At 38.2% G+C, this 24,062-nt stretch overlaps 1 protein-coding gene across 2 annotated transcripts in view; it reads right to left on the bottom strand.

Moving 5' to 3' along the window:
• epb41l5 (erythrocyte membrane protein band 4.1 like 5) overlaps positions 1-24,062 on the bottom strand; it is a 126,604-nt gene that overhangs the window by 81,455 nt on the left and 21,087 nt on the right. For both annotated transcript variants that reach the window (XM_028808051.2, XM_051930313.1), the window contains exons 3-7: positions 22,322-22,426; positions 8,470-8,512; positions 7,632-7,710; positions 5,892-5,936; positions 3,757-3,809 (exon numbers count right to left, since the gene is read on the bottom strand). In XM_028808051.2, coding sequence (XP_028663884.1) covers positions 3,757-3,809; positions 5,892-5,936; positions 7,632-7,710; positions 8,470-8,512; positions 22,322-22,426 — 325 coding nt within the window. The remainder of the gene's footprint in view (positions 1-3,756; positions 3,810-5,891; positions 5,937-7,631; positions 7,711-8,469; positions 8,513-22,321; positions 22,427-24,062) is intronic.

Raw genomic sequence — 24,062 nt, 5'->3', positions numbered from 1 at the left:
GGAAGAGAAAGTGACTGAGGCCAAAGCAGAGGTGGATGGATAAAGTAAGGAAAAGGGCTTGACTGATCGGCCTTCACCTACTTCACTCCTTCCACTGTCTAATAACCTATTAAAAGAACATGTCTTTGAACTGGTCAGAATAGCTATTGATGGTCATGGTGTCTGATTATCTCCAATAAAGCTGTTACATTGATCAACCTCTTATTTAACGTTTGCGCTTTAAGAAAGGTGAAATGCCTCACACAGTGCCCTGCACTGTAGTTTTTCTGGTGTCTCATTCAGAGCCCATTCCTATCTTGCACCAGTGGCTGCCGCTATGGCCTTCACAATTCACCATTACTTCTATGTTCCTCCACTGCTATAATTGGGATCAAGAAAACGAATGATTAAAGCAATGACTGTGTACTGCTGGAAGTAAAGCAAGCAGATGCGCGCGCGCACACACACACACACACACACACACACACACACATTTGGTTAGAGTCAAACTTCACTTTTATAGTCGGGATGAACACATTAAACTGTCCACACCCAAATTACTGCCAGCTCAAACTTGAAAACTTACTAAAATGTGATCAATTATACTTACAAATGTGTCAGAGGGCTTGGAGGAAATTGTTACGTCCATTTTTTTTTTTTGACTTAATCTAAAATCTATTCATTCAGTCTCTGGCCTACATGAATCAAGCAACCTGGACAAGCAAGGAGATACTGAACAAATCTGACATTAGGTTTTGATAGTAACACCTGATCACCAAAAAGCAAATGTAATCAGGTAAGGCCATAATAGCATGTACAATGAGTTCTTGAACGACTCATTTAGCAAATTTAAAAATGAATCTTCTTTAAAAGGCAAAGTGACCACTATATACACTGTTAAAAATGTTCCCTGGTTTCAGATATGGGATTTATCAAAACTAGCATTAAGCATGTGTTACATTTACAAAAGGCTGAAGTCTTGGAAGTTAAGACTCAAAGCAAACACTGCCGCTAATCTAACTAGTATGCTCTAAAGCACGGGTATCAAACTCCAGGCCTGGAGGGCCACAGTGGCTGCAGGTTTTCATTCTAAACGTTTTCCTAATCAGTGACCAGTTTTCACTGCTAATTCAATTTTTTCCCCTTTATTTTAACAGCCATGTTAGAAGGATTCAGTCCTCTGAATTGATTCGTTTCCTCATTAAATGACAGCCAAACAGAAATGAGATGTGAAACGAGCCAACAGATGACCAGCTTAAACTGGGGCTTCAAAGTCCAACCCGTTTCTCTTAATGAGAAGCCGATGCTTGCTGTTAATTAAACCCGTTATTTAATTCCACAGCTTGTTGCTGCTCTCGTTCTGCAACAGCAGACATTTCTCAAACTGTTGATTTTCTGTTTTTTATAAGAACATCGTCAAAGTGTGTTGGTGAGTTGAGAGTTCAACCTTATAATAATAATAATAATTCTTTGCATTTATATAGCGCTTTTCTCACTACTCAAAGCGCTCAGCAATTGCAGGTCAAGGGCCCAACAGAGCAGAGTCCCTATTGGCATTTACGGGATTCGAACCGGCAACCTTCTGATTGCCAGTGCAGATCTCTAGCCTCAGAGCCTTACTGAGACCATCACTTTTCTTTATTTTCAGATATTGTGTGATGTGGTGGCTTGTTTTGTGTCTCATTATTGTTTGGCTGCTGATTAAGGAAAAAGAAACTAAAGGGCCTGTGTCAAGTTAATTAAAAGAAGTAATTAGCAGCAAAAATTGGTCACTAAGGTCCTCTGATTCTGGCAATCTTGTTGTGCCCCTCACTAATCTACACTTCATGGGTGACAGCAGGGCCTTCAGCTGTATAGCGCCCAGACTCTGGAATGACCTACCGAAATTAATCAGGTCAGCTGACTCCATGAATTCTTTTAAAAAACAACTCAAAACTCATCTGTTCAGGAAGGCTTTTAGCTCTATTTGACTTTATTACCCTTCTCTCAGTTTACTTCTCTGTCAAGATGCTAATGTAACCTGTATGTGTGTGCGAGACCAGCAATTATGTTGTCTGTTTTTTTTTTTTTGAGAATTCACTGTCTTAATCTTCTTTATTTATCTGGTTTGTACAATGCTATATACTGTATACACTGCCATTCTTTATTATATTCTGTAAGTGCCTTGAGCATGGGAAATGCGTTATATAAATAAAATGTATTATTATTTATTATTACTAATTAAGAAGATGGTTAGAATGAAAACCTGCAGCCACTGCGGTCCTCCAGGACTGGAGTTCGACACCCCTGCTCTAAAGTCTACTTGTACAACTACTAAAAAAGGCCAGAAATAGTCTATTATCATGAGCATTTCATATGTAGGCTGGTTAGTAGCAAACTGAACACACAATTTTGCTCTCTGTAGTTTTCCACCAACTGACTTCAATTAGTGAAGCTGAAACAAAAATGCAGATTTTAGTTTCAACAAAGCTATAAAACTGTGTTTTAACAACAAGTGTAAGAGCCAAAGTTAGAAACTTGATGCTTTAAGTTAAATTCATCTTAGTGTTTGCTTAATTTGAACAGAATACAATTTTCACTCCTAGCTATATATTATGGTATAGCCTTTTACCCCCTTGTCAATTAACATGGGATAGAACCTTCTCAGATATATCTGACACTGTGTTAAGTCAGTTTTTTAGAAGAGTCCCATTGCTAGATGGGCTGAAAGACCATACTGTAAATGGGATAGGCATACAGTTTTCTGACAATTTAGAAATAGTTCAACTGTATTAGAAAACCTACAGATATATAAGCCTTAAAAAGAACTTTTCTTAAAAACTGAACTTTGCAATACCAATTTTTTCTCTATTTTTGTGTTAACTGTTTCATCTTGAATTTTTATTAAAGCTTTAAAAATGAAGATACTGTATTTTGTCTGGGGAATCATTTGAGTGTGTCAAGCTTTTGCTAGAATCCCACAAAGCAAACTAAAGCTGCGGAACTTTGGTAATTTTGGGTAAACACAGCTACAAGTAGTAATTAAATTGTCTGGGAGACGGTTGCATTTTGGGGACCCTCAGATCTCATACTGATGATATACTGCAGAAGCTGGGTGGAAAAGGATTGACAAACTATCCAGACTGAATGACCTGAACTCTTTAAAATCATTCTTGCGTACACATGACACTAGAATCGAATCAAGAGTCCACGTAAGACACTTTCAAAGTGACTACTGTGCTAAGGATGAGATTATTTTCCATATTTTAAAGATGTCTGAAGCACTCCGAACATACAGACTGCAGGTTACACATGTCACTGGAGTAGCTGGGTGACTGGTTGATTACAAATACTGCAACTGCAGAATAATGGTGACATTCTGGACAGCAAAAGCGTGTGATTGTCAGGCACATGTGGTGGACACCATGGAATGAAGTACAGAAAAATTATTTACTGAGAGCTAGATTTTTTTCCCCCACTGTAATTATTCATTAGATATACAAAAGAAATTAACTGAGCCTCAGTCGGCTCAAGTAAATAGTCCTTACTATTTATAAAATCATTACAAAATGACCTGGCTTGTTTGTTTAACTGTGCATTTTTGAAAACGGTTCATCTAATAACAACATTCTTCTGCTTGAAACCAAAAGTTCAGTTCATAACACCAGCATTTCACCAAAGATTAAGGCCTTAAACTGACCCCTTCATTTCAAAGGCAGCCAATAATCCCTTTAAAAAAATAAAGGATAAAAAATGAAACATATGCACACTTCTCATACAAATACGTGAGCAGCATACCTTGTAAGGAGAAGGCAGCCAGCTGTACGGCTGTATCGATGGTGCACTCCAACCTATGTCATCAGTACAAATAAAAAAGAAAATCAGTCCATTAGCGATAAGCAACGCCTGATCATCTGTAAGAGGGCATTTTACATACACTGCCTCTGGTCTTCACCACGTCTTCTTCCATTGCTGCTGCACTAATTATCACACTTTAATAATTCCACAAAGAATTCTCTATAGCATTTTGGCTTTCTATTGTATTACAGAAGGAGACTGTTAATACGTTTAAAACAAACTGCACAAGTTTTGCCAACAAAATTATTCTCAAGAACCCCCCACAATCTGAAAATATTGTTGTTCCTTCTCATGATTAAGCATCTGTGCAAGTTTTCATTCTTTGTACATAGGTGTACAAGTCATGCTATTTTATTTCATTAAACCTCTTTAATGGAGTCACCTTTTTAACAATCTGTCAACTTAAGAAACCAAGATTATTTGTCTCTTATTTTTTTACATTTATTTCTATATTCACATTTATTATCAAAATCAATTTAGTTTCACTTGTATTTTTATTTTGGCTTAAGTTTTGGATACATATTGCAAAAAATAAATTCTATGACTAAAAGGCTATTCATATCTTTTTCAAACAGTAAAAAAAAAATGTAACAGCTAACATTTTTATATTTTTAATAGCAAAACAGGAATGGTTTAGTAGAAGCTGACTTGATATTGAAAGCATCTTTGAACTTCATGTCTATAACAAAGTCTTGTTGGCAGCAGTTAATGCAGGCCTTCAAATCCGTGTGATTCTTGCCTGCTTTTGCATTTACTTTGTCTTGAGTGTGTGCGATTTACAAAATACTTCAAGATGCAACTTTTTCTTTTGAGCCGTACTTGTTTAGAGAGAGTGAATGACATAATGCCATATTCCCTAGTCATCAGCATCCCCACGCTATGTTTATGTAAACCCAAAAAGGACTCTAAAACAGAGAAAAATGGCCACGCTCAGTTTTCAAGTCCAGGATTTCTTTGATTATATGGTTTGTGAGGCTAAAACAAGCCACTAAAATCAAGTGTAGTCATGGAAAGAAGACTGGAAAATGTGGCTTTTTGATGGATCTGTCATCACAGCCAGGCAAATAAATAAACAAATACATTTTTAAACTCACCACCCTGGTGATGGCCAAATCGGCACTCGCCTATTCAACATGTGCATGACTTCCTAGTGGTATCCAGCAGTACAAATAAATTGACCAATAAACTTAAGACTTTTTTTTTTTTTTTTTTGTTCTTTATTTCGTCTTATACGATTTCTCGTATTAGAAATTTGTTAGTTTTCGCATACCCCTTGGGGTCAGAGCGCAGGGTCAGCCATTGTACAGCGCCCCTGGAGCAATTACAGGTTAAGGGTCTTGCTCAAGGGCCCAGCAGAGTAGGATCTCTTTTGGCAGTGACGGGGATTTGAACCGGCAACCTTCAGGTATACCAGCGCAGATCCTTAGCCTCAGAGCCACCACTCCACTCCAAGTGCATAGACTTGCACTTAAAATTAAAACTACAAAAATTAATCTAGTTAATTCCATTGCAGTTTTATATCAGTGCACTGTTGAAAAGTAAAACTTTCTGAACTCCTCAGTTTAATATTAAAATACTGTAAAGCCATGCACTTTAAGATATTATAGACATTTAAACACAGTATTCAATAATTGCAGTTTTCTTGCAATTACTTCCATGGGAGTAGGGCTTGATTCTCTGTCTCTTACTGTCTTTTCTCCACGAGACCCTTTCATTTGTCAGATCTCTTTTCTCCTCAGCAATTTGACTAATACATCATAGCACACGCACTTTTCCAGTACTCAGTTGCAGGGGCCTGAAAACTATAAATTAAGTACAAATCAGGAACTAACATTCTGCCAGATTATCAGACTGTGCTCATGCACACCTTGTCAGGTAATGAAATTCAATTATGGAGAAATAAATACAACACTGATGATAAGAACTATACTAGGACTGTAGTATTTAAATGTATACTATATTAATTTAAAGGTAAACTCAGTCTTTAAAAAATTCACTTTAATATTCAGATATTAAAAACAGACAAGTTACTGGACAACAATTGGGACAAAAAAAAAAGTATACTTATGACATACTTTCCACTTAGAATATCTTGTTTCAGCTGCAGCACAAATAAATATCTAAAAAAAAAAATATATATATATATTAGTGTAAAAGTAATGCAGATAATACTTAAGCACGAGTTGGCATTGAAAACAAGAGCACCCACAAAACGTTTTCAGACCTATCTGATCCAAATGACCGTCATAGACGGCAACAGAATATTCCAGTAGCACTGTGATCAACAGAGGCTGGCTGGGGCAGCAGTCCATCACAGGGTCACTTATACACACACGCAAATAAGAATCACCAATCAACATAACAAGCTTGTGGTTAGGGATGTGGAAGGGTAATGCAGTATTTGGAGGAAAACCCTGGATGCTAAATCTGTGAGCCTGCAGTACTAACCAAGAGTCACCATGTGAATGGAGGAAAAAAAAACAAATAAAAACAATGAACAACAAACATTAATATAAAAAAGAAAAATCTGAAAGTTATCTTATCTAAAAATGATGATAAAGATACACTATGTTCACCCTGCCTCCTACAAAAACAAACAAGTACTGCCTGTGAAGATATGGTAAAATTTTACTGGTAACACACACACATATATATATATATATATATATATATATATATATATATATATATATATATATATATATATATATATATATATACACACACATATATATACACACACACACACACACACAGAGTATATATAGATATCTATATACAGTAGAGTCTTGCTTATCCGACAAATGGGCCGGTAGAACGTCGGATAAGCGAAAATGTCAGATAATGGGGGGTGTTAAGAAAAAGCCTATTAAATGTCAAACTATGTTATAATTTTACACATTACGAGCCTAATACAGTGGAACCTCAGTTCACGAACATCTCTGAACACATACAAATCGGGTTATGACCAAAAAGTTCGCCAAACCTTTGCCTCTGTGCACGACCACACACTCGGTACAGGAACAAGCCAGTTTCCCTTTTGGTTTGTGCGCGCCAATGATTTCCGCACGTGTTCAGTCTCTCCCTGTGCAGCATTAGAGTGAGAGCGCAAAAGAGAGTGACACAGACAGACACATGCACGTGAGAGAGAGAGAGAGAGAGAGAGAGAGAGAGAGAGAGAGTGACACACGCGAGAGAAAGAGACACACGCACACACGAGAGAAAGAGACACACGCACGCACACACACACGAGAGAGACGCGCGCGCGAGAGAGAGACACACACGCACCCCAGAGAGGGCCAGCCACATAATCCACTGTAATCATGTTTTACAACAGAAAAATTTAACTGAAAAAATTAACTTAGTAACAAAAAATAGACTACGCTCACAACTTGCAGTTCTTGTTGCCGATTGATGCGTTATTTTTTTTTTTGTTTTGCAGTGGGATGTTGGATAATACAGAATGTTGGATAAGCGAGACTCTACTGTGTGTGTGTATTTTATTTATATATATATATATATATATATATATATATATATATATATATATATAGATATATGTCAGCATTTGATACAACTTTAATAGCAAGATAATGAACTGCAATTTTCAGCTGACTTCAAAAACAATAATTCTGCAGGATAAAAAGTACTTGAAATCTATGATACAAAACAAAATAGAAGGTTGGGAAATTAAGAAAAATCTAATCACTGGACTATAACAGCAATAGCACCTTCCTCAAAATATAAAATTGTTCCAGCTGTTTTCACTTATGATTCCATATACACAGGTAATAGAAATTTAAAAAAAAGCCTACCGTGTTAACTCTTCATGCAGGTTATTGGGCTCCGATGAATAGAACTTCACACGAAGATGAAGGCAATATGGTGGTCCAACTATAAGGCACAATAAGAGAAAAGGATACATCTTATATTTACATACTAAACTAAATTCTGAACAAATTGTGATTCTTAAAAATTTGATTAAAGGATATTACAGGATAATTTGTAAAGAAAGAAAACCAACTTTAAAAAAAAATGAGAAAACCGAAGACACTCAAATTGTCATTTGTTTCAGGGAAGAAAAAGACCAATCACATTTTGTCCTAGTTTGCCATTTTGCACTGGAAGCAAATAATGATTATTAAGTGATAGTTTCTTGTTCTTAATTTGACCAAAGGACAGCTAACACATATTGAGCTAAATGAATCTGGAGGGCTCATAAACTCTCTTATTGCCTTTGAGATTCAGCTGCAATGGTTCACTTGAGTGAAAATGGTTTAACAATGTTCTGTCCTTACATATTTATAGTGTTTCTTTGTTATTATATATCAAATCTAATATAGGAAGATTCTCTCACTGAAGGACTTCTGCAGCCCAGTAACAGTTTATAGGCATTCTCTTAGCCAAACTAAATTAGCTGCCAATGGAGATGGCATTTGATTTGTCCCCAAATCCGGGTTTAATATGAAATGTCCCAAATTTCAACTAAGCTCTAGCTAACTTACACTAGTCAAACATAAAATTTTGGAAGACCAAATCTGAAATAAATACTGCATATTTACTTAGATAATGGTCTCTGACTACATACACACAAAGGATCACTACTGAAAGCACTTTTTTTTCACAATGCATCAAGAGTAGATCTGTACTTACTTTTGACTTGCTTCTTAATGCTCTTGGTATTGTCAAGCCAGTGCTGTGAAAATATTAATGGTGTTAGTTACATTGCTGTCAAAAGGTTGACAAAAACGATAATGCAAAAAAAACATTATACACACACACATGCAAATTCCCCCTTTGCTAAAAATCATACCAGTAAACTTCAAAAGCAAATCTTGTTGCACTTAAGCCTTTATAAAAAACAATACATATCTTAAAGGATTCAATATGCATCAATATCATAATAATGATGAGTCATTCTGAATGCTGGCGACTTCAATCAGGGAATCAAGTATCTATTAGTCATGTTCCATTCGTGGACAGTACAAGCTTGACATGCTCTATCCAAATATTAATGTCTTTAAATGAAAACTGTGGCACAATCTAAGCAGGACTGACCTTATCTTACTGCCACCTACAAGCCTGCTATTGACAGCAGCAGCTTTCTGTTACTCAGAGCAGAAATTTGTATGTTTGAAGTGGCTGTTCTAATCATATACTTTTTGGACACTTCAGTAAAAGTAACTTCCTTTTGGGGTCAAATAAAGTATTATCTAATCTAGTCTTGTCTAAATGTTTTTTTTTTTTTAAACTTTATAACAACACAACACACCACCACCTTTTATCCAGCAGAGGTTATTCTGTCTTGGTTCCATTACTGCAAAAATTAATCTGAGGCCTCTCCCTGGAAATCTCCCGACTATCTCTCTCTATATAAATTTTGGGAAATCCTTTTTTTTTTTTAATCTGCTCTTACTTGCACTTTTGGTGTTGTAAATCAATGGATCACCTGACTACAATACAGACAAGAGGCAGGGCTACTGTGCATTTGGTAGGGAGCTGCTGGACCATGAGGGGTCTGTTATCAAGTCAAAATCTAAGTGAACTTTAATGTCATCTCAACCATATACAAGTATACAGATAGAAGAAATTGCGATGCTCAGGGTCAAGTGCAAATAATAAATTACAAATAGAATCACTTACTGTCAGTGCGCTGTGTGTTTTTTCTTGTTAAAGTTAAATAAAAATTTGAGCACAGAGTTAAAACAGACTACTTAAGTGATATAGAATAACAAAAAACAGTTATTTAGAACTATAAAATTCTGTTACCACCTGGGAAAAAATGCCACATTGTTATTAAGATATTCACACCAGTCTTTACTGCTAACTGCTCCTTAAGATGTGAAATGTTGTTTGATTCCCTTTAAAATGTTCCATTTCCATCTTCTGTACACTGTAATTTACATGAACAATGTCCTTGCCACCTCTCTCTGTCCTGCCTTGATCTTTATTTGGACACATGTCAAACTTGCCCATTCATAAACTTAGCTGGGAGTTAAAACGATCAATAATTAGTATTCTGTAAACTTCTCAATTCCTATTTGAATTATGATAACTAGGGGATAATATTTATATACACATATAGATATATATATAGATATATATATATATATATAGATATATATAGATTATATATATATATATATATATATATATATATATATATATATATATATATATACACATACATATACAGTGATCCCTCGCAATATCGTGCTTCGCCTTTCGCAGCTTCACTCCATCGCGGATTTTATATGTAAGCATATTTAAATATATATCGCGGATTTTTTGCTGGTTCGCGGATTTCTGCGGACAATGGGTCTTTTAATTTCTGGTACATGCTTCCTCAGTTGGTTTGCCCAGTTGATTTCATACAAGGGACGCTATTGGCAGATGGCTGAGAAGCTGCCCAACTTACTTTTCTCTCACTCTTGCGCTGACTTTCTCTGATCCTGACGTAGGGGGATTGAGCGGGGGGGCTGTTCGCACACCTAGACGATAAGGACGCTCGTCTAAAAATGCTGAAAGATTATCTTCACGTTGCTACCTTCTGTGCAGCTGCTTCCTGAAGCGACATGCTGCACGGTGCTTCGCATACTTAAAAGCTCGAAGGGCACGTATTGATTTTTGACTGAAAAACAAACTCTGTCTCTCTCTCTCCCCCTGCTCCTGATGGAGGGGGTGTGAGCTGCCGCCTTCAAAAGCTTTGTACCGGCGGTGCTTCGCATACTTAAAAGCCAAACAGCCCTATTGATTTGTTTGTTTTCTCTATCTATGTGACATTTTGTGCTCCTGACATGCACTCCTTTGAAGAGGAAGATATGTTTGCATTCTTTTAATTGTGAGACAGAACTGTCATCTCTGTCTTGTCATGGAGCACAGTTTAAACTTTTGAAAAAGAGACAAATGCTTGTTTGCAGTGTTTGAATAACGTCCCTGTCTCTCTACAACCTCCTGTGTTTCTGCGCAAATCTGTGACCCAAGCATGACAATATGAAAATAACCATATAAACATATGGTTTCTACTTCGCGGATTTTCTTATTTCGCGGGTGGCTCTGGAACGCAACCCTCGCGATGGAAGAGGGATTACTGTATATAGATATATTCACACACACACACACACACATAGTATATACAAACACTTTCTCTCAGTGTGAGATATTTATACTCAAACAGTATACACAATATCACCACACACAAGTTTAAAAAATAAATAAATAAAAAATTATGGAGTAAAGATGCTGTTTATGGCCACATAACCCACTGCCCCCCAACTACATCAGCAATTACACCACTAAACTTTTATTAAAAAAAAAAAAAAAAAACAAAACACACAATTCCTAAGATGAGCAGATGAGAATAAAAAGACTGTGTGTGAGCTCCTATTTTCTAGATGTATAATTCCTAGAGACCAATTATAATAACTAAGCAATAAACACAACTCTATGCTGTCTAAGTTAATACGTACATAAGATGATTCTGAACCTTTCTTGTAATATTTTACCGATATTATTCACGGCACTCTCAGTTTCAAGCGTGATAAATTTACGGTATTCTTGGAACACAACATCCCCAAAGACACATGCAGCAAGGTGAACTGGCAACTCTACACTGGCCCAAGTATGAGTGAGTGGGAGCACAGTGGACGGGTAACACATTCAAAGTGGATTCTTGCCTTTTATCTGATGCTACAGGATTGGCTCCTGCTCCACACAGTCCTGAACTGAATTGAACAGGCCTATATGTGTAGGGTATGTGTGTAGGTCTAAAAGTACACCCTGTGATCAACTGGTATACACTGTCCAGGATTACTTCAAGCCTTAAACGATGCCATAATAAAATAAGCAGGTTAAAAAAAGATAACAAAGATGGAGGAAAAAAAAAAAAAAAAAAAGATATTCAACCTAACAAACAAACTTTGTATCTATTAAATAAAACAAAACAAATATAAAAATGACCATTGTCAATTTGCCAGGGAAGAGCCGTATATGTGGCCAAGGTGGTGCACTGCCAGAGAGTGGAGTATTATGGGTAGTGAGGGAAATTTGGCCATTTAGGTGACACAAGGAACACAAGCAACAGCAGTGCTGACTGTCCAGGAGTTTAAGGCTGAACCCCAACACTAAAGTCAACTGACTTTATAAATGGGTGGTTCAAGCATTAAAATGGGAATCAAAGGCAAGACTTACCTAAAAAATAGGGGGGAAAAATTGTTCTAAATAGAAGTTAGAAGGAAATATCTTAACGGTTTGCAAGTGAAATGAGAAGTCCAATTTATTTCTACCCATATTTATTCTTGTGGAAAAACTCCCTTAGATTTCAAATGAACTCCTAATTAAAATGCATTTTGTGTATAGTTTATTTCTGGGATCGTGAGATTTAATAAAGTTAAAAGGCTGTGGTACCTAATATTCTATTAAAATCCACATTGTAATACAATCTGTCAAAAAACAAATAAATAACAACCAGTAAGCTGAAAATCTTCAGCACACATGAAACCTAATGATTCCACCTAATCAGCTTTTCCAAATTAAGTATGTGCTGTAGAAGGGTGAGAAGCAATAAATCCAAAGTGCCACACTGATTTAAGGCCAACTGATTAAACTGCAAAGGGTGTTGCTGTGGAGTCTGGTACTCCTGGGAAGGCGCCAGCTTTGACAGAATGCACTTTTAAATCACAATAACTGCAAAAAGAAGACTGTTACAACACAGTCTGATCCCATAAAACACAGGTAAGAGAATACAAAGATCATTTTTTACTACACTCACAAATGCAAAAATAGCATGGAAGAAGAAATGTTCATTCCTCTAATAAATGATGTCATCTGTATTTTAATTTTGGAAGCACAAATCCTTACCAATCCAGTCACTTGCACTGAGGGATCTGCCGGTGACCAGACGCAAACCAGCAGGCTGCAACTTCTGGATTATTAAGGCCCTCAGAAGCAATTCCTTTAGCGCTACAATAAAAGGACTCCCATGCTCGGGTGCACAGGGACTGCCTGGTGAGATCAGCCGAACACTCTCGGTCATTCATGCCCCCAGCTTTTGTGCAGCACTGCAGTCTCATAAATCCACTGTCACAAGTTTAACCCCCCCAAATCACTTACATGCTTCCCGGGGTATGTATGGATTTTCCCTCTAAGTGCTCCCGGTTTCTTCACACATGCCATAAGTGCATGCAGGTTAAATTATTTGGCAGCTATAAAATTAGACCTCTGTGGGTGTGTGAGTGGGTCCTGAGATTTGAGATGGACTGGCACCCTGCAATGGCCATGAGACCCAGAGTTGGATTAAGTGGCTTTTAGAATGTACGTTACCAGCAGGCACTATGAAAGTTCATTTTTTCCCAAACCCGGGCCTGTGCCTAACATACCATTATTTTTTCTTTTTTTACTACACTTTTCCCAGACATTTTGTAAGGGGTGTTCAAGATTTATATTGTTCTTAATGCACGGATACCTCCCTTTGGCAAGACATCCATTATTCTCTATCTGGTCATAAACTTTCCATTTCCTGTGATATCTTACACGCTCTTCTCCTGCTGGAACTTTCCAGTTTCTCTCTCTCAAAAAAAAAAAAAAAAAAAACCCAAACACCGACTACAATTCTGACAAATTCCTGCACTCCTCCAGATTGTATGCTGAATGAAACAACTGGCACAATTCTGTCTTCAAATTAATACACCTGGAGGCCTCTGTGGGGGGACGTAAATCACGTTTCCAGAGAAAGATTGTGGTCCTCAGCCTCAAATTAGCTCGTGTCTCCAGGAGGAATGCTAATCTGTGGTATGACCATAATTAATAAAAAGAGTCAAACTGCATTTTCAGGTTTTCCAGTCTTTATCCAGTGGGAAAAGAAACAGCTTGTTTCACATTTCATTTGGCTATGCAAGTTCACATCTACTGCAATGCAAAATAATTTCACATTGTTTTAAGCTCCTAAACAATTTACAAAGCCATGTTGTACTAGGGCGTTGTACCGTGTTAGCCATTATGAAAGTAGAGAAAAGCCAAGCAAAATGACACCTTTTATTGGCTAACTAAAAAGATTACAATATGCAAGCTTTCGAGGCAACTCTCAAAAGCTTGCATATTGTAATCTTTTAGTTAGCCAATAAAAAGTGTCATTTTGCTGGGCTTTTCTCTACAAAGCCATGTTAAAATTAATTGCAAAAGTTCACACAAAGTAAATGCAATGATGGTTTTGACAAACATTACTGCTCACAGTATTTGCCATTAAAGCTGACAGACCACTTTGGCTGACTACACTCCTAAGTAACACTGGATGGTTCAGGTGGCAGCTACACATCTTCAGACATGCTCTCTAACAGCAGCACTCCTATAACACGCAAAACTGACAGCCAGCTTTAGCTGGGCTTTTGAGACGCAGTTACCAATAAAAACAAAATTCAGCTGCTGACCAGATGTTGGCAAAATCAAATCAATATAAATATGAAAACTGGACAGAGTTTGGGTACTTCACTTATCTTTACCTCCATCAGCATGGCACCTGCGCAAACCCATGACAGAACCCGCAGTTACAGAAAGAGGAAACGGTATGAAAAACAAAGTAAGCTGGTCGGTTAATGAAAAAGTTGAAAGCACTCATGCACACGAGATCTAACTGGGAATTGTCACTTAACCTGCCCTGCACGTCACTGGACATATCAGAGGAGTACCCATAAGATCACTAATACAAACCGAGAATTCAAACCCAGGCCGATGCATTCGCATGGCAGGAGTGCTAGTGGAATTAGTTCTATACCGACTGTAATAAAAGTTTTGAACAGGACAAATTTAATTTTACCCCAGTATTACTGAATTTTGTTTGTATTAAAAATACATACATAAATACATACAATAAAAGTTGATGCAAGTATGTGTGTGCTGTTGTATGTTGGGAACTGGATCAAAAATTTTCACGTGGAGTTAAAGGCAAACTGACCCAAACTAAAACAGTTACGCTACCAGTAGTTTCATCAGTTTCACATCATGTGCTTTTTGGTCATTATACAATTATTGACCCACAGTTAATATATACACATACTCCTCCGTTTTTAGAATGCACCCAGGTCAGGTTCAACACAGTGAAGAGAACGTTTGTGGAGTGTCTTCAGTCTTTGTATGGAATCCAAAACATGTGCCAACCAATCAGCCATGCCAGTTTTGACTACAGTCACTGACAACCACCAAAGAGCCACAATATTTAGGAAAGCTTAGGATTTTAAAAACCCTACACGAATAAACAAAAATAAAAGGTAAATCTATAATAAACCATTACATGTAGCCACAGATTCCCTTAACATGATCATACACTGCTTAGGGTTACTGAGCTTCACTCACATTTCAGAATAAATCCCAGTTGTCTAAATAATAAATTATGTTAAGTCACGTTCAAATGAGTGACCAAGGACTGTAGTGGACAGGAGGACTTTAGGGACTTTCAAAACTTGACTTGAAGTTATTTTGGGAGCATTAAGTGGAGAGGACTGGCGTGCTTTGTTGGACTGAATGGCCTGTTCTCATCCAGATTACTCCAATGTTCTAGGAAGAATTCCTTCTGAACGCTTTGAAATCACTTCCGATTTTACGGTGTGGCACCTCTTGACTCACCATTCCAAGAAAACCCCACATTGGATATATTGATCCAGTAGTCTTCTGATGTCTAGCTGTGCAAGACTTCAAGCTTTTTGGGGTTCCTCCTTATTTTTGGCCCTCTGGACACAAAACCCCGTCATTTTAGGCCATATTGTGCGCAGGAAATGACACCTAAACCAAGAAGCATCTTCAGCAAAAATCATCAGAAGGACGTGAAGTTGTGCATGCTATATCAATTGATCTCAATGGGATACAAGGAGTCAGAGTAATATAGGAATGTGGAGTGGTGTTTTATGCTAGGTCAAAGATGTTGATATGGTTAGGGAATATGATCAAGTTTTTGATATCTGATTCTTTACCAGTGGTCCTAGTCCTCTAAGAGCCACTCCTACAAGGTTAAAAAATAAACTTCAAACAAGCATTTCAAGTACTGTTTGACTGTTTCAAGGTCAGTAATTACAAATATGTTATTTTTGATTTTTTCCTATTACAATTGGCAATATTTGGACTTTTAAACATTTACACTGAAGCAGACATTTTAATATTTCCAAATATTTGATGGAACTACTCTTGTTTATTATGTACTTCTACCTCACCTCATGAAGTAAATCTTTACATTTCTTATGATCAGGACGGCTTATGCTAATTTAGAATTTTTTGTACTTACTTTTATCTTTTCTAGCCCCCTCACAGTAAGCCCATAATGCATATACTTCAGAGGCTAGGGATGAGAAACCAACGCAAGCTGTCTGGAATGTTCTTATTTTGCCAAGTGGAATTTCTCAAAGCCCTGTAGGTTAGATCAATTCAGGATTCTAAATTTGACTTATGGTCCGTGCAGTCTACTGGTGGCCTGCACTGCCATTACAGTCTCTGGCCCACCTTGATCCTTAGTTGGATTAAGCAAATTTGTGAATGTATGTATTTATTTATTTTAACATCATACAAAGTTATTGTCTGTTATACCTGCATTTTTATCACTCTTTAATTTATTGTTTTTTATCAGTATGCTGCTGCTGGAGTATGTGAATTTCCCCTTGGGATTAATAAAGTATCTATCTATCTATCTATCTATCTGTATGTAGATTCCAAGTGACAGAGATCCACAATTATACTCTAACATAATTTCAATACATAATCTATCTATCTATCTAATGCCATTTTAACAATAAATTTTTTTTTTTACTATTTCTAAAAAAAGATTCCTATTCAGGGTTTTTTTTTTTTTGTGGAAATGGGAATATACTCTGGAGTTTAATGGATCTAAGGATATCAATAAGGAAACCATGATAAGTAACAGGGGTGCACCAAGACAAATGGCAAATGTCTGACACACTTCATGCAATCCAGTCACATAAACAAGTAAAAAATGTCACTCAGACTTGATTTCTTTATGCTCAAAAACGTCTATGAGCACAGAATATTCATAATATCCAGTTACAGATTGTTTTGCAGTCAGGACAGGGTAATGCCAAGCATGTTACAACTAAACATAAAGTTCAAAGGTTAGCACACTATAAACAGAGCTCCTCAATTTTAAAGTTAGGCTCTCATTGCCAAACATCCCTCTGCAGACAAATAAAGTTCTATCTACATGTTTATGTAACACTAGCTGCACTAACCTTCCAAGACAAGTTAAAACATCATGTAGACCTCAGCGTTAACATTTACAGTGTACCATGCAATGCCTATGTCTCTGTTATATGCCATTTGGTATGGGATCTGAAAAAGCAGTGCTCAAATTTGTGATGCACCATATGTTAGAATGACACAGCAAGTGGATGGACACACAGACACGTACCGATTTAAGATGGATGAACCCATGTAAAGCTGTGCAGGCTAACAAAACATCCGTTTGCATATTTCAGATATGAAAGTCTGCTTTATTTTCGTTCATGCACTTTTACAGCTTGGGGCGGCACAGTGGTAGCGTTGCTGCCTCGCAGTAAGACCACCTGGGTTCGCTTCCCGGGTCCACCCTGCGTGGAGTTTGCATGTTCTCCCTCCGGGTGCTTCGGTTTCCTCCCACAGTCCAGAGACATGCAGGTTAGGTGCATTGGCGATCCTAAATTGTCCCTAGTGTGCACGTGTGTGGGTGTGCCCTGCCCAGGGTTTGTTCCTGCCTTGCACCCTGTGTTGGCTGGGATTGGCTCCAGCAGACCCCCGTGACCTTGTATTAGGATATAGCGGGTTGGACAATGACTGAATTTTAGCTTCTGTTGGGGGGTGCACCCAGGTTCTTAGGCACATGGCTTTGAACACCATACTTAATCACATCTGCACTGAGCTGCCATTTACAATCTTTGCTTATACTATGGCGAGCAATTGCTTTTAGCTTCAATATGGCATTGACAGATCAACTCATTCCAACTTGGACACATTAATAGCCAATGACCTGTTTATCTGAGGAAGGGTTTCTGCTGTTGAACATCTGATTTAGCCTTCTATTTAGAATGTGATAAGAGTTCATGGACACCCATGGTAACATGGTCAAAGCTCAAAACTGTGGAGTTGCTCAGCTTCCTTCCCATACACCTTCAACATATAAGATTAAAAATTAGAAAGTCACAATAAGTATACTCTAGGAAGAGTGTGGACTTAAGTCTAAATCAAACTGGTAATCCATCTTCGATATGTGAAGACTACTCAAAGTCTTTACCTAGGCTGTGTTCCGATTACAAATATAAAGCAGCAGAAGAGACATCTGATGTAAAGACTCACTACACGTATACCAAACAGTCTGTCAGCACAAAGAATGTGTCTTCACTATCCACACTTCAAGGGTATCTTGATAAAAGCTAACTCTGCCGTGTCCTCCCTGGGAGTTTTCTCAGCATGATAACAGATAGAAAGGATCTTGTATGCATGTGAGACAGAGGAATAAACTGGACTAGGATAAGAAAGCAAATGCCATCCGTCTAAAAATTCTGTTTACCTTCCGAAAGCACCTTCTAAAAGCACAAGGGGAGGAAGGCGAGATTTGATTGGAGCCAAATGGTGTCTTCACTCCCCATCGTTTGCCTTTCAGCTCCTCCACATTCCATAAACGGGTCATTTGAAAGCTCTCTCACACGGCGGAAGAAACTCCGAGCAGGCAGATCATTAATTCCCTTCCGCACCTCCCCCACCCCATAGCATTTCCAACAGAAAGCTACTGAGAAAACAGAAGGAACGAAGGAATAAGACAAAGTTCAAAGATGCTGCCCGCACCTCCAGAAAGTTCGTATTACTCATTTCAAATGAAGCAGAACTTGTTCGTACTCGCACAAACCGTCATTTGGGCTGAATACACATATTATAAAATTAGCTGCACATGTACATATACTGTACATAAAGAACACACACAGGTGTACATACGCATACAGTGCATTCAGAAAGCAATCACCCTTTTACCTTTTTTTTTTTTTTTTTTTAATACACATTTTGTTATGTTGCAGCCTTGTGCTAAAATCATTTAAACTCATTTTTGTCTCTCATCTAACAAAAGAATGACAAAACAGATTTTACGAATGTTTGCAAATTTGTAGAAAAACTGAAATCTTACATTGAAACAAGCATTCAGACCCGTCACACTGTACTTAGCTGGCATCAATAACAACCTGAAGTCTTCTTGGGTCTGATGTGACGAGCTTTGCACACCTGGAATTTGAGGATTTTCTACCATTCTTCTCTGCAGATCCTCCTCAAGCTCTGTCAGGTGGGAGGTAGAACATCAGTAGACAGCTATTTTCAGGTCTCTCCAGAGATGTTCAATTGGGTTTGAGCCCTGGTGCTGGCTAAAACACTCAAGACCAATCAGAATTAACCCTAAGCCACTGCTGTTATCTTTGCTTTGTCAAACTTTGTCACAGTCTGATGTCCAGAGGGCTCTGTAGCAAGTTTTCATTAAGGGGATCTCTGTACTTTGCTTTGTTTCGGTTTCCTTTGACCCTGACTAGTCTGCCAATCTCACCATGCTTCACCGTTCGAAGGGTATTGCACAGATGAGTGGTGCCCGGTTTTTTCCAGAGATAATGTTTAAAACTGAAGCCAAAACGGTTCAATCTTAGTTTCATTAGACCAGAAAATCTTCTTGCCGACTGTCCCAGACCCCTTTAGGTTCCTTTTTGCAAACTCCAAGTAGGCTTACATCTGTCATTTACTGAGGAGAGGCTTCCATCTGGCCATCCCATCACAAAGCCCAAATCACTCAAGAGTTGCAGTGATGGTTGTCACAATCCTTTTCCAAGCTCTGCCAGAAAATCCATCAACACTGTATCAAAGCAAACATCAAGCTACGCACAGCCAACTGTGGGACCTTCTATAGACAGGTTTGTGCTTTTCTTTTCAAGTGCAATCCACAGAATTTACAGGATGACTCCAAATATGGAGCAGAAACTTCTTAATAATTGCACAAGAATCTGTCATATTTCAGATTGTTATTTTAAATAATTTTAAACATTTTAAAATATTCCATGTTCACTTAGTCTGTCTGGATGTTTGCTGGATGTTAAGGGAAAAAATAATTTAAAATGCTTTTAGCATAAGGGTGCAACATAAGATAGGTGAAAAAGTGAAGGGGTCTGAATACTTTCTGAATGCATTATGCGTGGGCACATGTGTGTACATATATACTGTACATACTGTATATACACAATCACGATAGACAGACATATCAAAGACACTATGTAATAGATAAGAGATAGTGGGAGCCTCAGGACTAACCTAATGCAACCCTTAACCAATTACATATGTATATATAGTCACACATACAGTATATAATTTATTTTATATACACACACACAGTGCATCCAGAAAGTATTCCCAGCGCTTTATCACTTTCTCCACATTTTGTTATGTTACAGCCTTATTCCAAAATGGATTAAATTCATTTTTTCCCTCAGAATTCTACACACAACACCCCATAATGACAACATGAAAAAAGTTTGAGATTTTTGCAAATTTATTAAAAATAAAAAAAAATGAGAAAGCACACATACATAAGTATTCACAGCCTTTGCCATGAAGCTCAAAATTGAGCTCAGGTGCCTCCTGTTTCCCCTGATCGTCCTTGAGATGTTTCTGCAGCTTCATTGGAGTCCACCTGTGGTAAATTCAGTTGACTGGACCTGATTTGGAAAGGCACACACCTGTCTATAGAAGGTCCCACAGTTGACAGTTCATGTCAGAGCACAAACCAAGCATGAAGTCAAAGGAATTGTCTGTAGACCTCCGAGACAGGATTGTCTCGAGGCACAAATCTGGGGAAGGTTACAGAAAAATATCTGCAGCTTTGAAGGTCCCAATGAGCACAGTGGCCTCCATCATCTGTAAGTGGAAGAAGTTCAAAACCACCAGGACTCTTCCTAGAGCTGGCTGGCCATCTAAACTGAGCAATTGGGGGAGAAGGGTCTTAGTCAGGGAGGTGACCAAGAACCCGATGGTCACTCTGTCACAGCTCCAGAGGTCCTCTGTGGAGAGAGGAGAACCTTCCAGGAGGACAACCATCTCTGCAGCAATCCACCAATCAGGCCTGTATGGTAGAGTGGCCAGACAGAAGCCACTCCTTAGTAAAAGGCACATGGCAGCCCGCCTGGAGTTTGCCAAAAGGCACCTGAAGGACTCTCAGACCATGAGAAAGAAAATTCTCTGGTCTGATGAGACAAAGATTGAAGTCTTTGGTGTGAATGCCAGGCGTCACGTTTGGAGGAAACCAGGCACCGCTCATCACCAGGCCAATACCATCCCTACAGTGAAACATGGTGGTGGCAGCATCATGCTGTGGGGAACTGGGAGACTAGTCAGGATAAAGGGAAAGATGACTGCAGCAATGCACAGAGACATCCTGGATGAAAACCTGCTCCAGAGCGCTCTTTACCTCAGACTGGGGCGACGGTTCATCTTTCAGCAGGACAACGACCCTAAGCACACAGCCAAGATATCAAAGGAGTGGCTTCAGGACAACTCTGTGAATGTCCTTGAGTGGCCCAGCCAGAGCCCAGACTTGAATCCGATTGAACATCTCTGGAGAGATCTTAAAATGGCTGTGCACCGACGCTTCCCATCCAACCTGATGGAGCTTGAGAGGTGCTGCAAAGAGGAATTAGGGTGAAATTGGCCAAGGATAGGTGTGCCAAGCTTGTGGCATCATATTCAACAAGACTTGAGGCTGGAATTGCTGCCAAAGGGGCATCGACAAAGTATTGAGCAAAGGCTGTGAATACTTATGTACACGTGCTTTCTCAATTTTTTTATTTTTAAAAAATTTGGAAAAACCTCAAGTAAACTTTTTTCACGTTGTCATTATGGGGTGTTGTGTGTAGAATTCTGAGGAAAAAAATGAATTTAATCCATTTTGGAATAAGGCTGTAACATAACAAAATGTGGAAAAAGTGATGAAGCGCTGGGAATACTTTCTGGATGCACTATAAATTATATATATATATATATATATATATATATATATATATATATATATACACACACACACACACACACATACACATATACACATACATACACACGTCAACATGAATGTAGATACAAGTAAGACTTAACATTCTCCAACAAAGTAAACTCTATTCATGGCTGTATGGGTCCAGAACTTATCCAACAGCACTTGAGCACAAGACAGGTAGCAACTCTGGATGGGCACACACCCACATTCACACTGGGTTAATTTAGAATTGCCAATCAACCTAACTAGCACACCTGCTACCTAGCACATATGGGCACAGAGAGAAATTCACCTTTTTTGGACAACAGCTAGGCTGGGGATTCGAACACAGAAAGCTGGATTTGTAAGGTGTGCCGCTATACTGTATATCTGTCCACATACATGAAGGCAATAAGCTATAATTTATAACACAAGTTCACATTTTTTGTATATAAATTTACATGGAAAAAACAGAACAACTTTACTTACTGGAACCTGAGCAGAATCCATAAACCTCAGTCCAAAGTAGTCTTTCTCTATCAAGTCCAAGTGGTACATGATTTGCTCGAAAAGCTGCTCTCCCTTTGCTTTTTTCTATTAAATGAAAAGTAAGTAAAAGGTTAGTAAAAGAAAATAGTAACAGGACACTTTTTATATAGCAGCATATGACCCTGCCATACCACTGATTTAATGCAAGCAACCTACTTGAAACAAATACATCTAGTTCACAAGGAAGTGGAAATATCCATTGCATTTCTGTATTTATTTTATCTGTACATGTTTTAAAGGTAACAAAAAAAAAAAAAACCCTACTCACTTGAAGATGACAACAGCTCAAGAACAATCAATGCCCTGGGACTGTGCATGAGCAGCTATAGTGTTGACAGTGTAAACGTCACTTTAAACCTGGCTTCTGTGTTTGTAAATTAGGTAAATTTAGTAGTTAATTAGTAACCGTTATACAGTATCTATAAAAGGACCATCACAGTTTATTCTTTATGAAGGGAGGCTAAAGTCAAGCAAAATGACACCTTTAATTGTCTAACTAAAAAGATTACAATATGCAAGCTTTCGAGGCAACTCAGGCCCCTTCCTCAGGCAAAATGTAATGATTACATCTTATGCCTGAAGAAGGGGCCTGAGTTGCCTTGAAAGCTTGCATATTGTAATCTTTTTAGTTAGCCAATTAAAGGTGTCATTTTGCTTGACTTTTCTCTACATTCATAATGGCTAACACGGTACAACACCCTAGTACTGAAGAGAGGCTAAGAAAACATCCATTGTTACGGCTGGTTATGGATTTCATTTTGTGCAGTCATCATTACTTATTTCACTGTTGCCTTTCCCCAAGATGACTTACAGCATTCAACATACAGCTGGTTACATTTCTTTGTTTTTTTCCCCCCATTGGAGCACAGGCATGTCAAGTGACTTGCTCAAGGTCACACACTGTCAGTACTGGGATGTAAGCCCACATCCTCAGGGTATGAAGTCTAACGTCTTAAGCATTACACCACACAATTTAAAAATCACACTGCTTAAAACACAGTGAGGAGGGAAAAATCAGCAGGAAAAACAATAAATGTCACTGCTGTAAGCCGTCCTAACATTCAAAATTAGAACAAAAATAAAATGTGGCCTTTCTAATATATGTAATGCTTAAGTGGTGGTAGCACCATGGATACTGCCATTATGTATCACACAACTATCGCCTTCAGCATGTTACAACAACACAGGCAACAGAAGTTGGCATATCAGAACTATAATTTTCAGAGATGCGCTGGCAATTAATGACAGGAGCGATGAGCAGGGCTGCTTTTCCTACTACAATTAACAGGCTTACCATAAGTTAGTTACTTCTGTCATCAGCCTGAAGTGTGCGGCAGCTGACATCACTAAGGTACATCTGTGCAGTTCTTTTAAATCTACATGTCAATAGGTTCAAATTGTACCGAGATTTACCTCATAAGATGACCAGTCCATTCTGGTTACAGAAAAACAGAAATTCCACAGTTTACTTGGCCTTATACTTGCACAAAACTATCTGGTAACAAGACATTTCTTTTTTGAGGTGATAATATCAAAAAGTTAGAAAGCAGGGTTGATTAATGCCGCCTGATTTGCATCTGAAGGCCTCAAAAGATTCAGATGATTAGCCCAACGAAGAACGTAGAGACTCCACACGGACAGCAACCAGGAAAGGGATTTGAACCCGGTCTCCTGGAGCTGA

The sequence above is a fragment of the Erpetoichthys calabaricus genome, chromosome 8, assembly GCF_900747795.2.
Source record: "Erpetoichthys calabaricus chromosome 8, fErpCal1.3, whole genome shotgun sequence".
NCBI lineage: Eukaryota > Metazoa > Chordata > Cladistia > Polypteriformes > Polypteridae > Erpetoichthys > Erpetoichthys calabaricus.
Note: the sequence above shows the minus strand (reverse complement) of the source record. Positions and strands in the feature narration are given on the sequence as shown.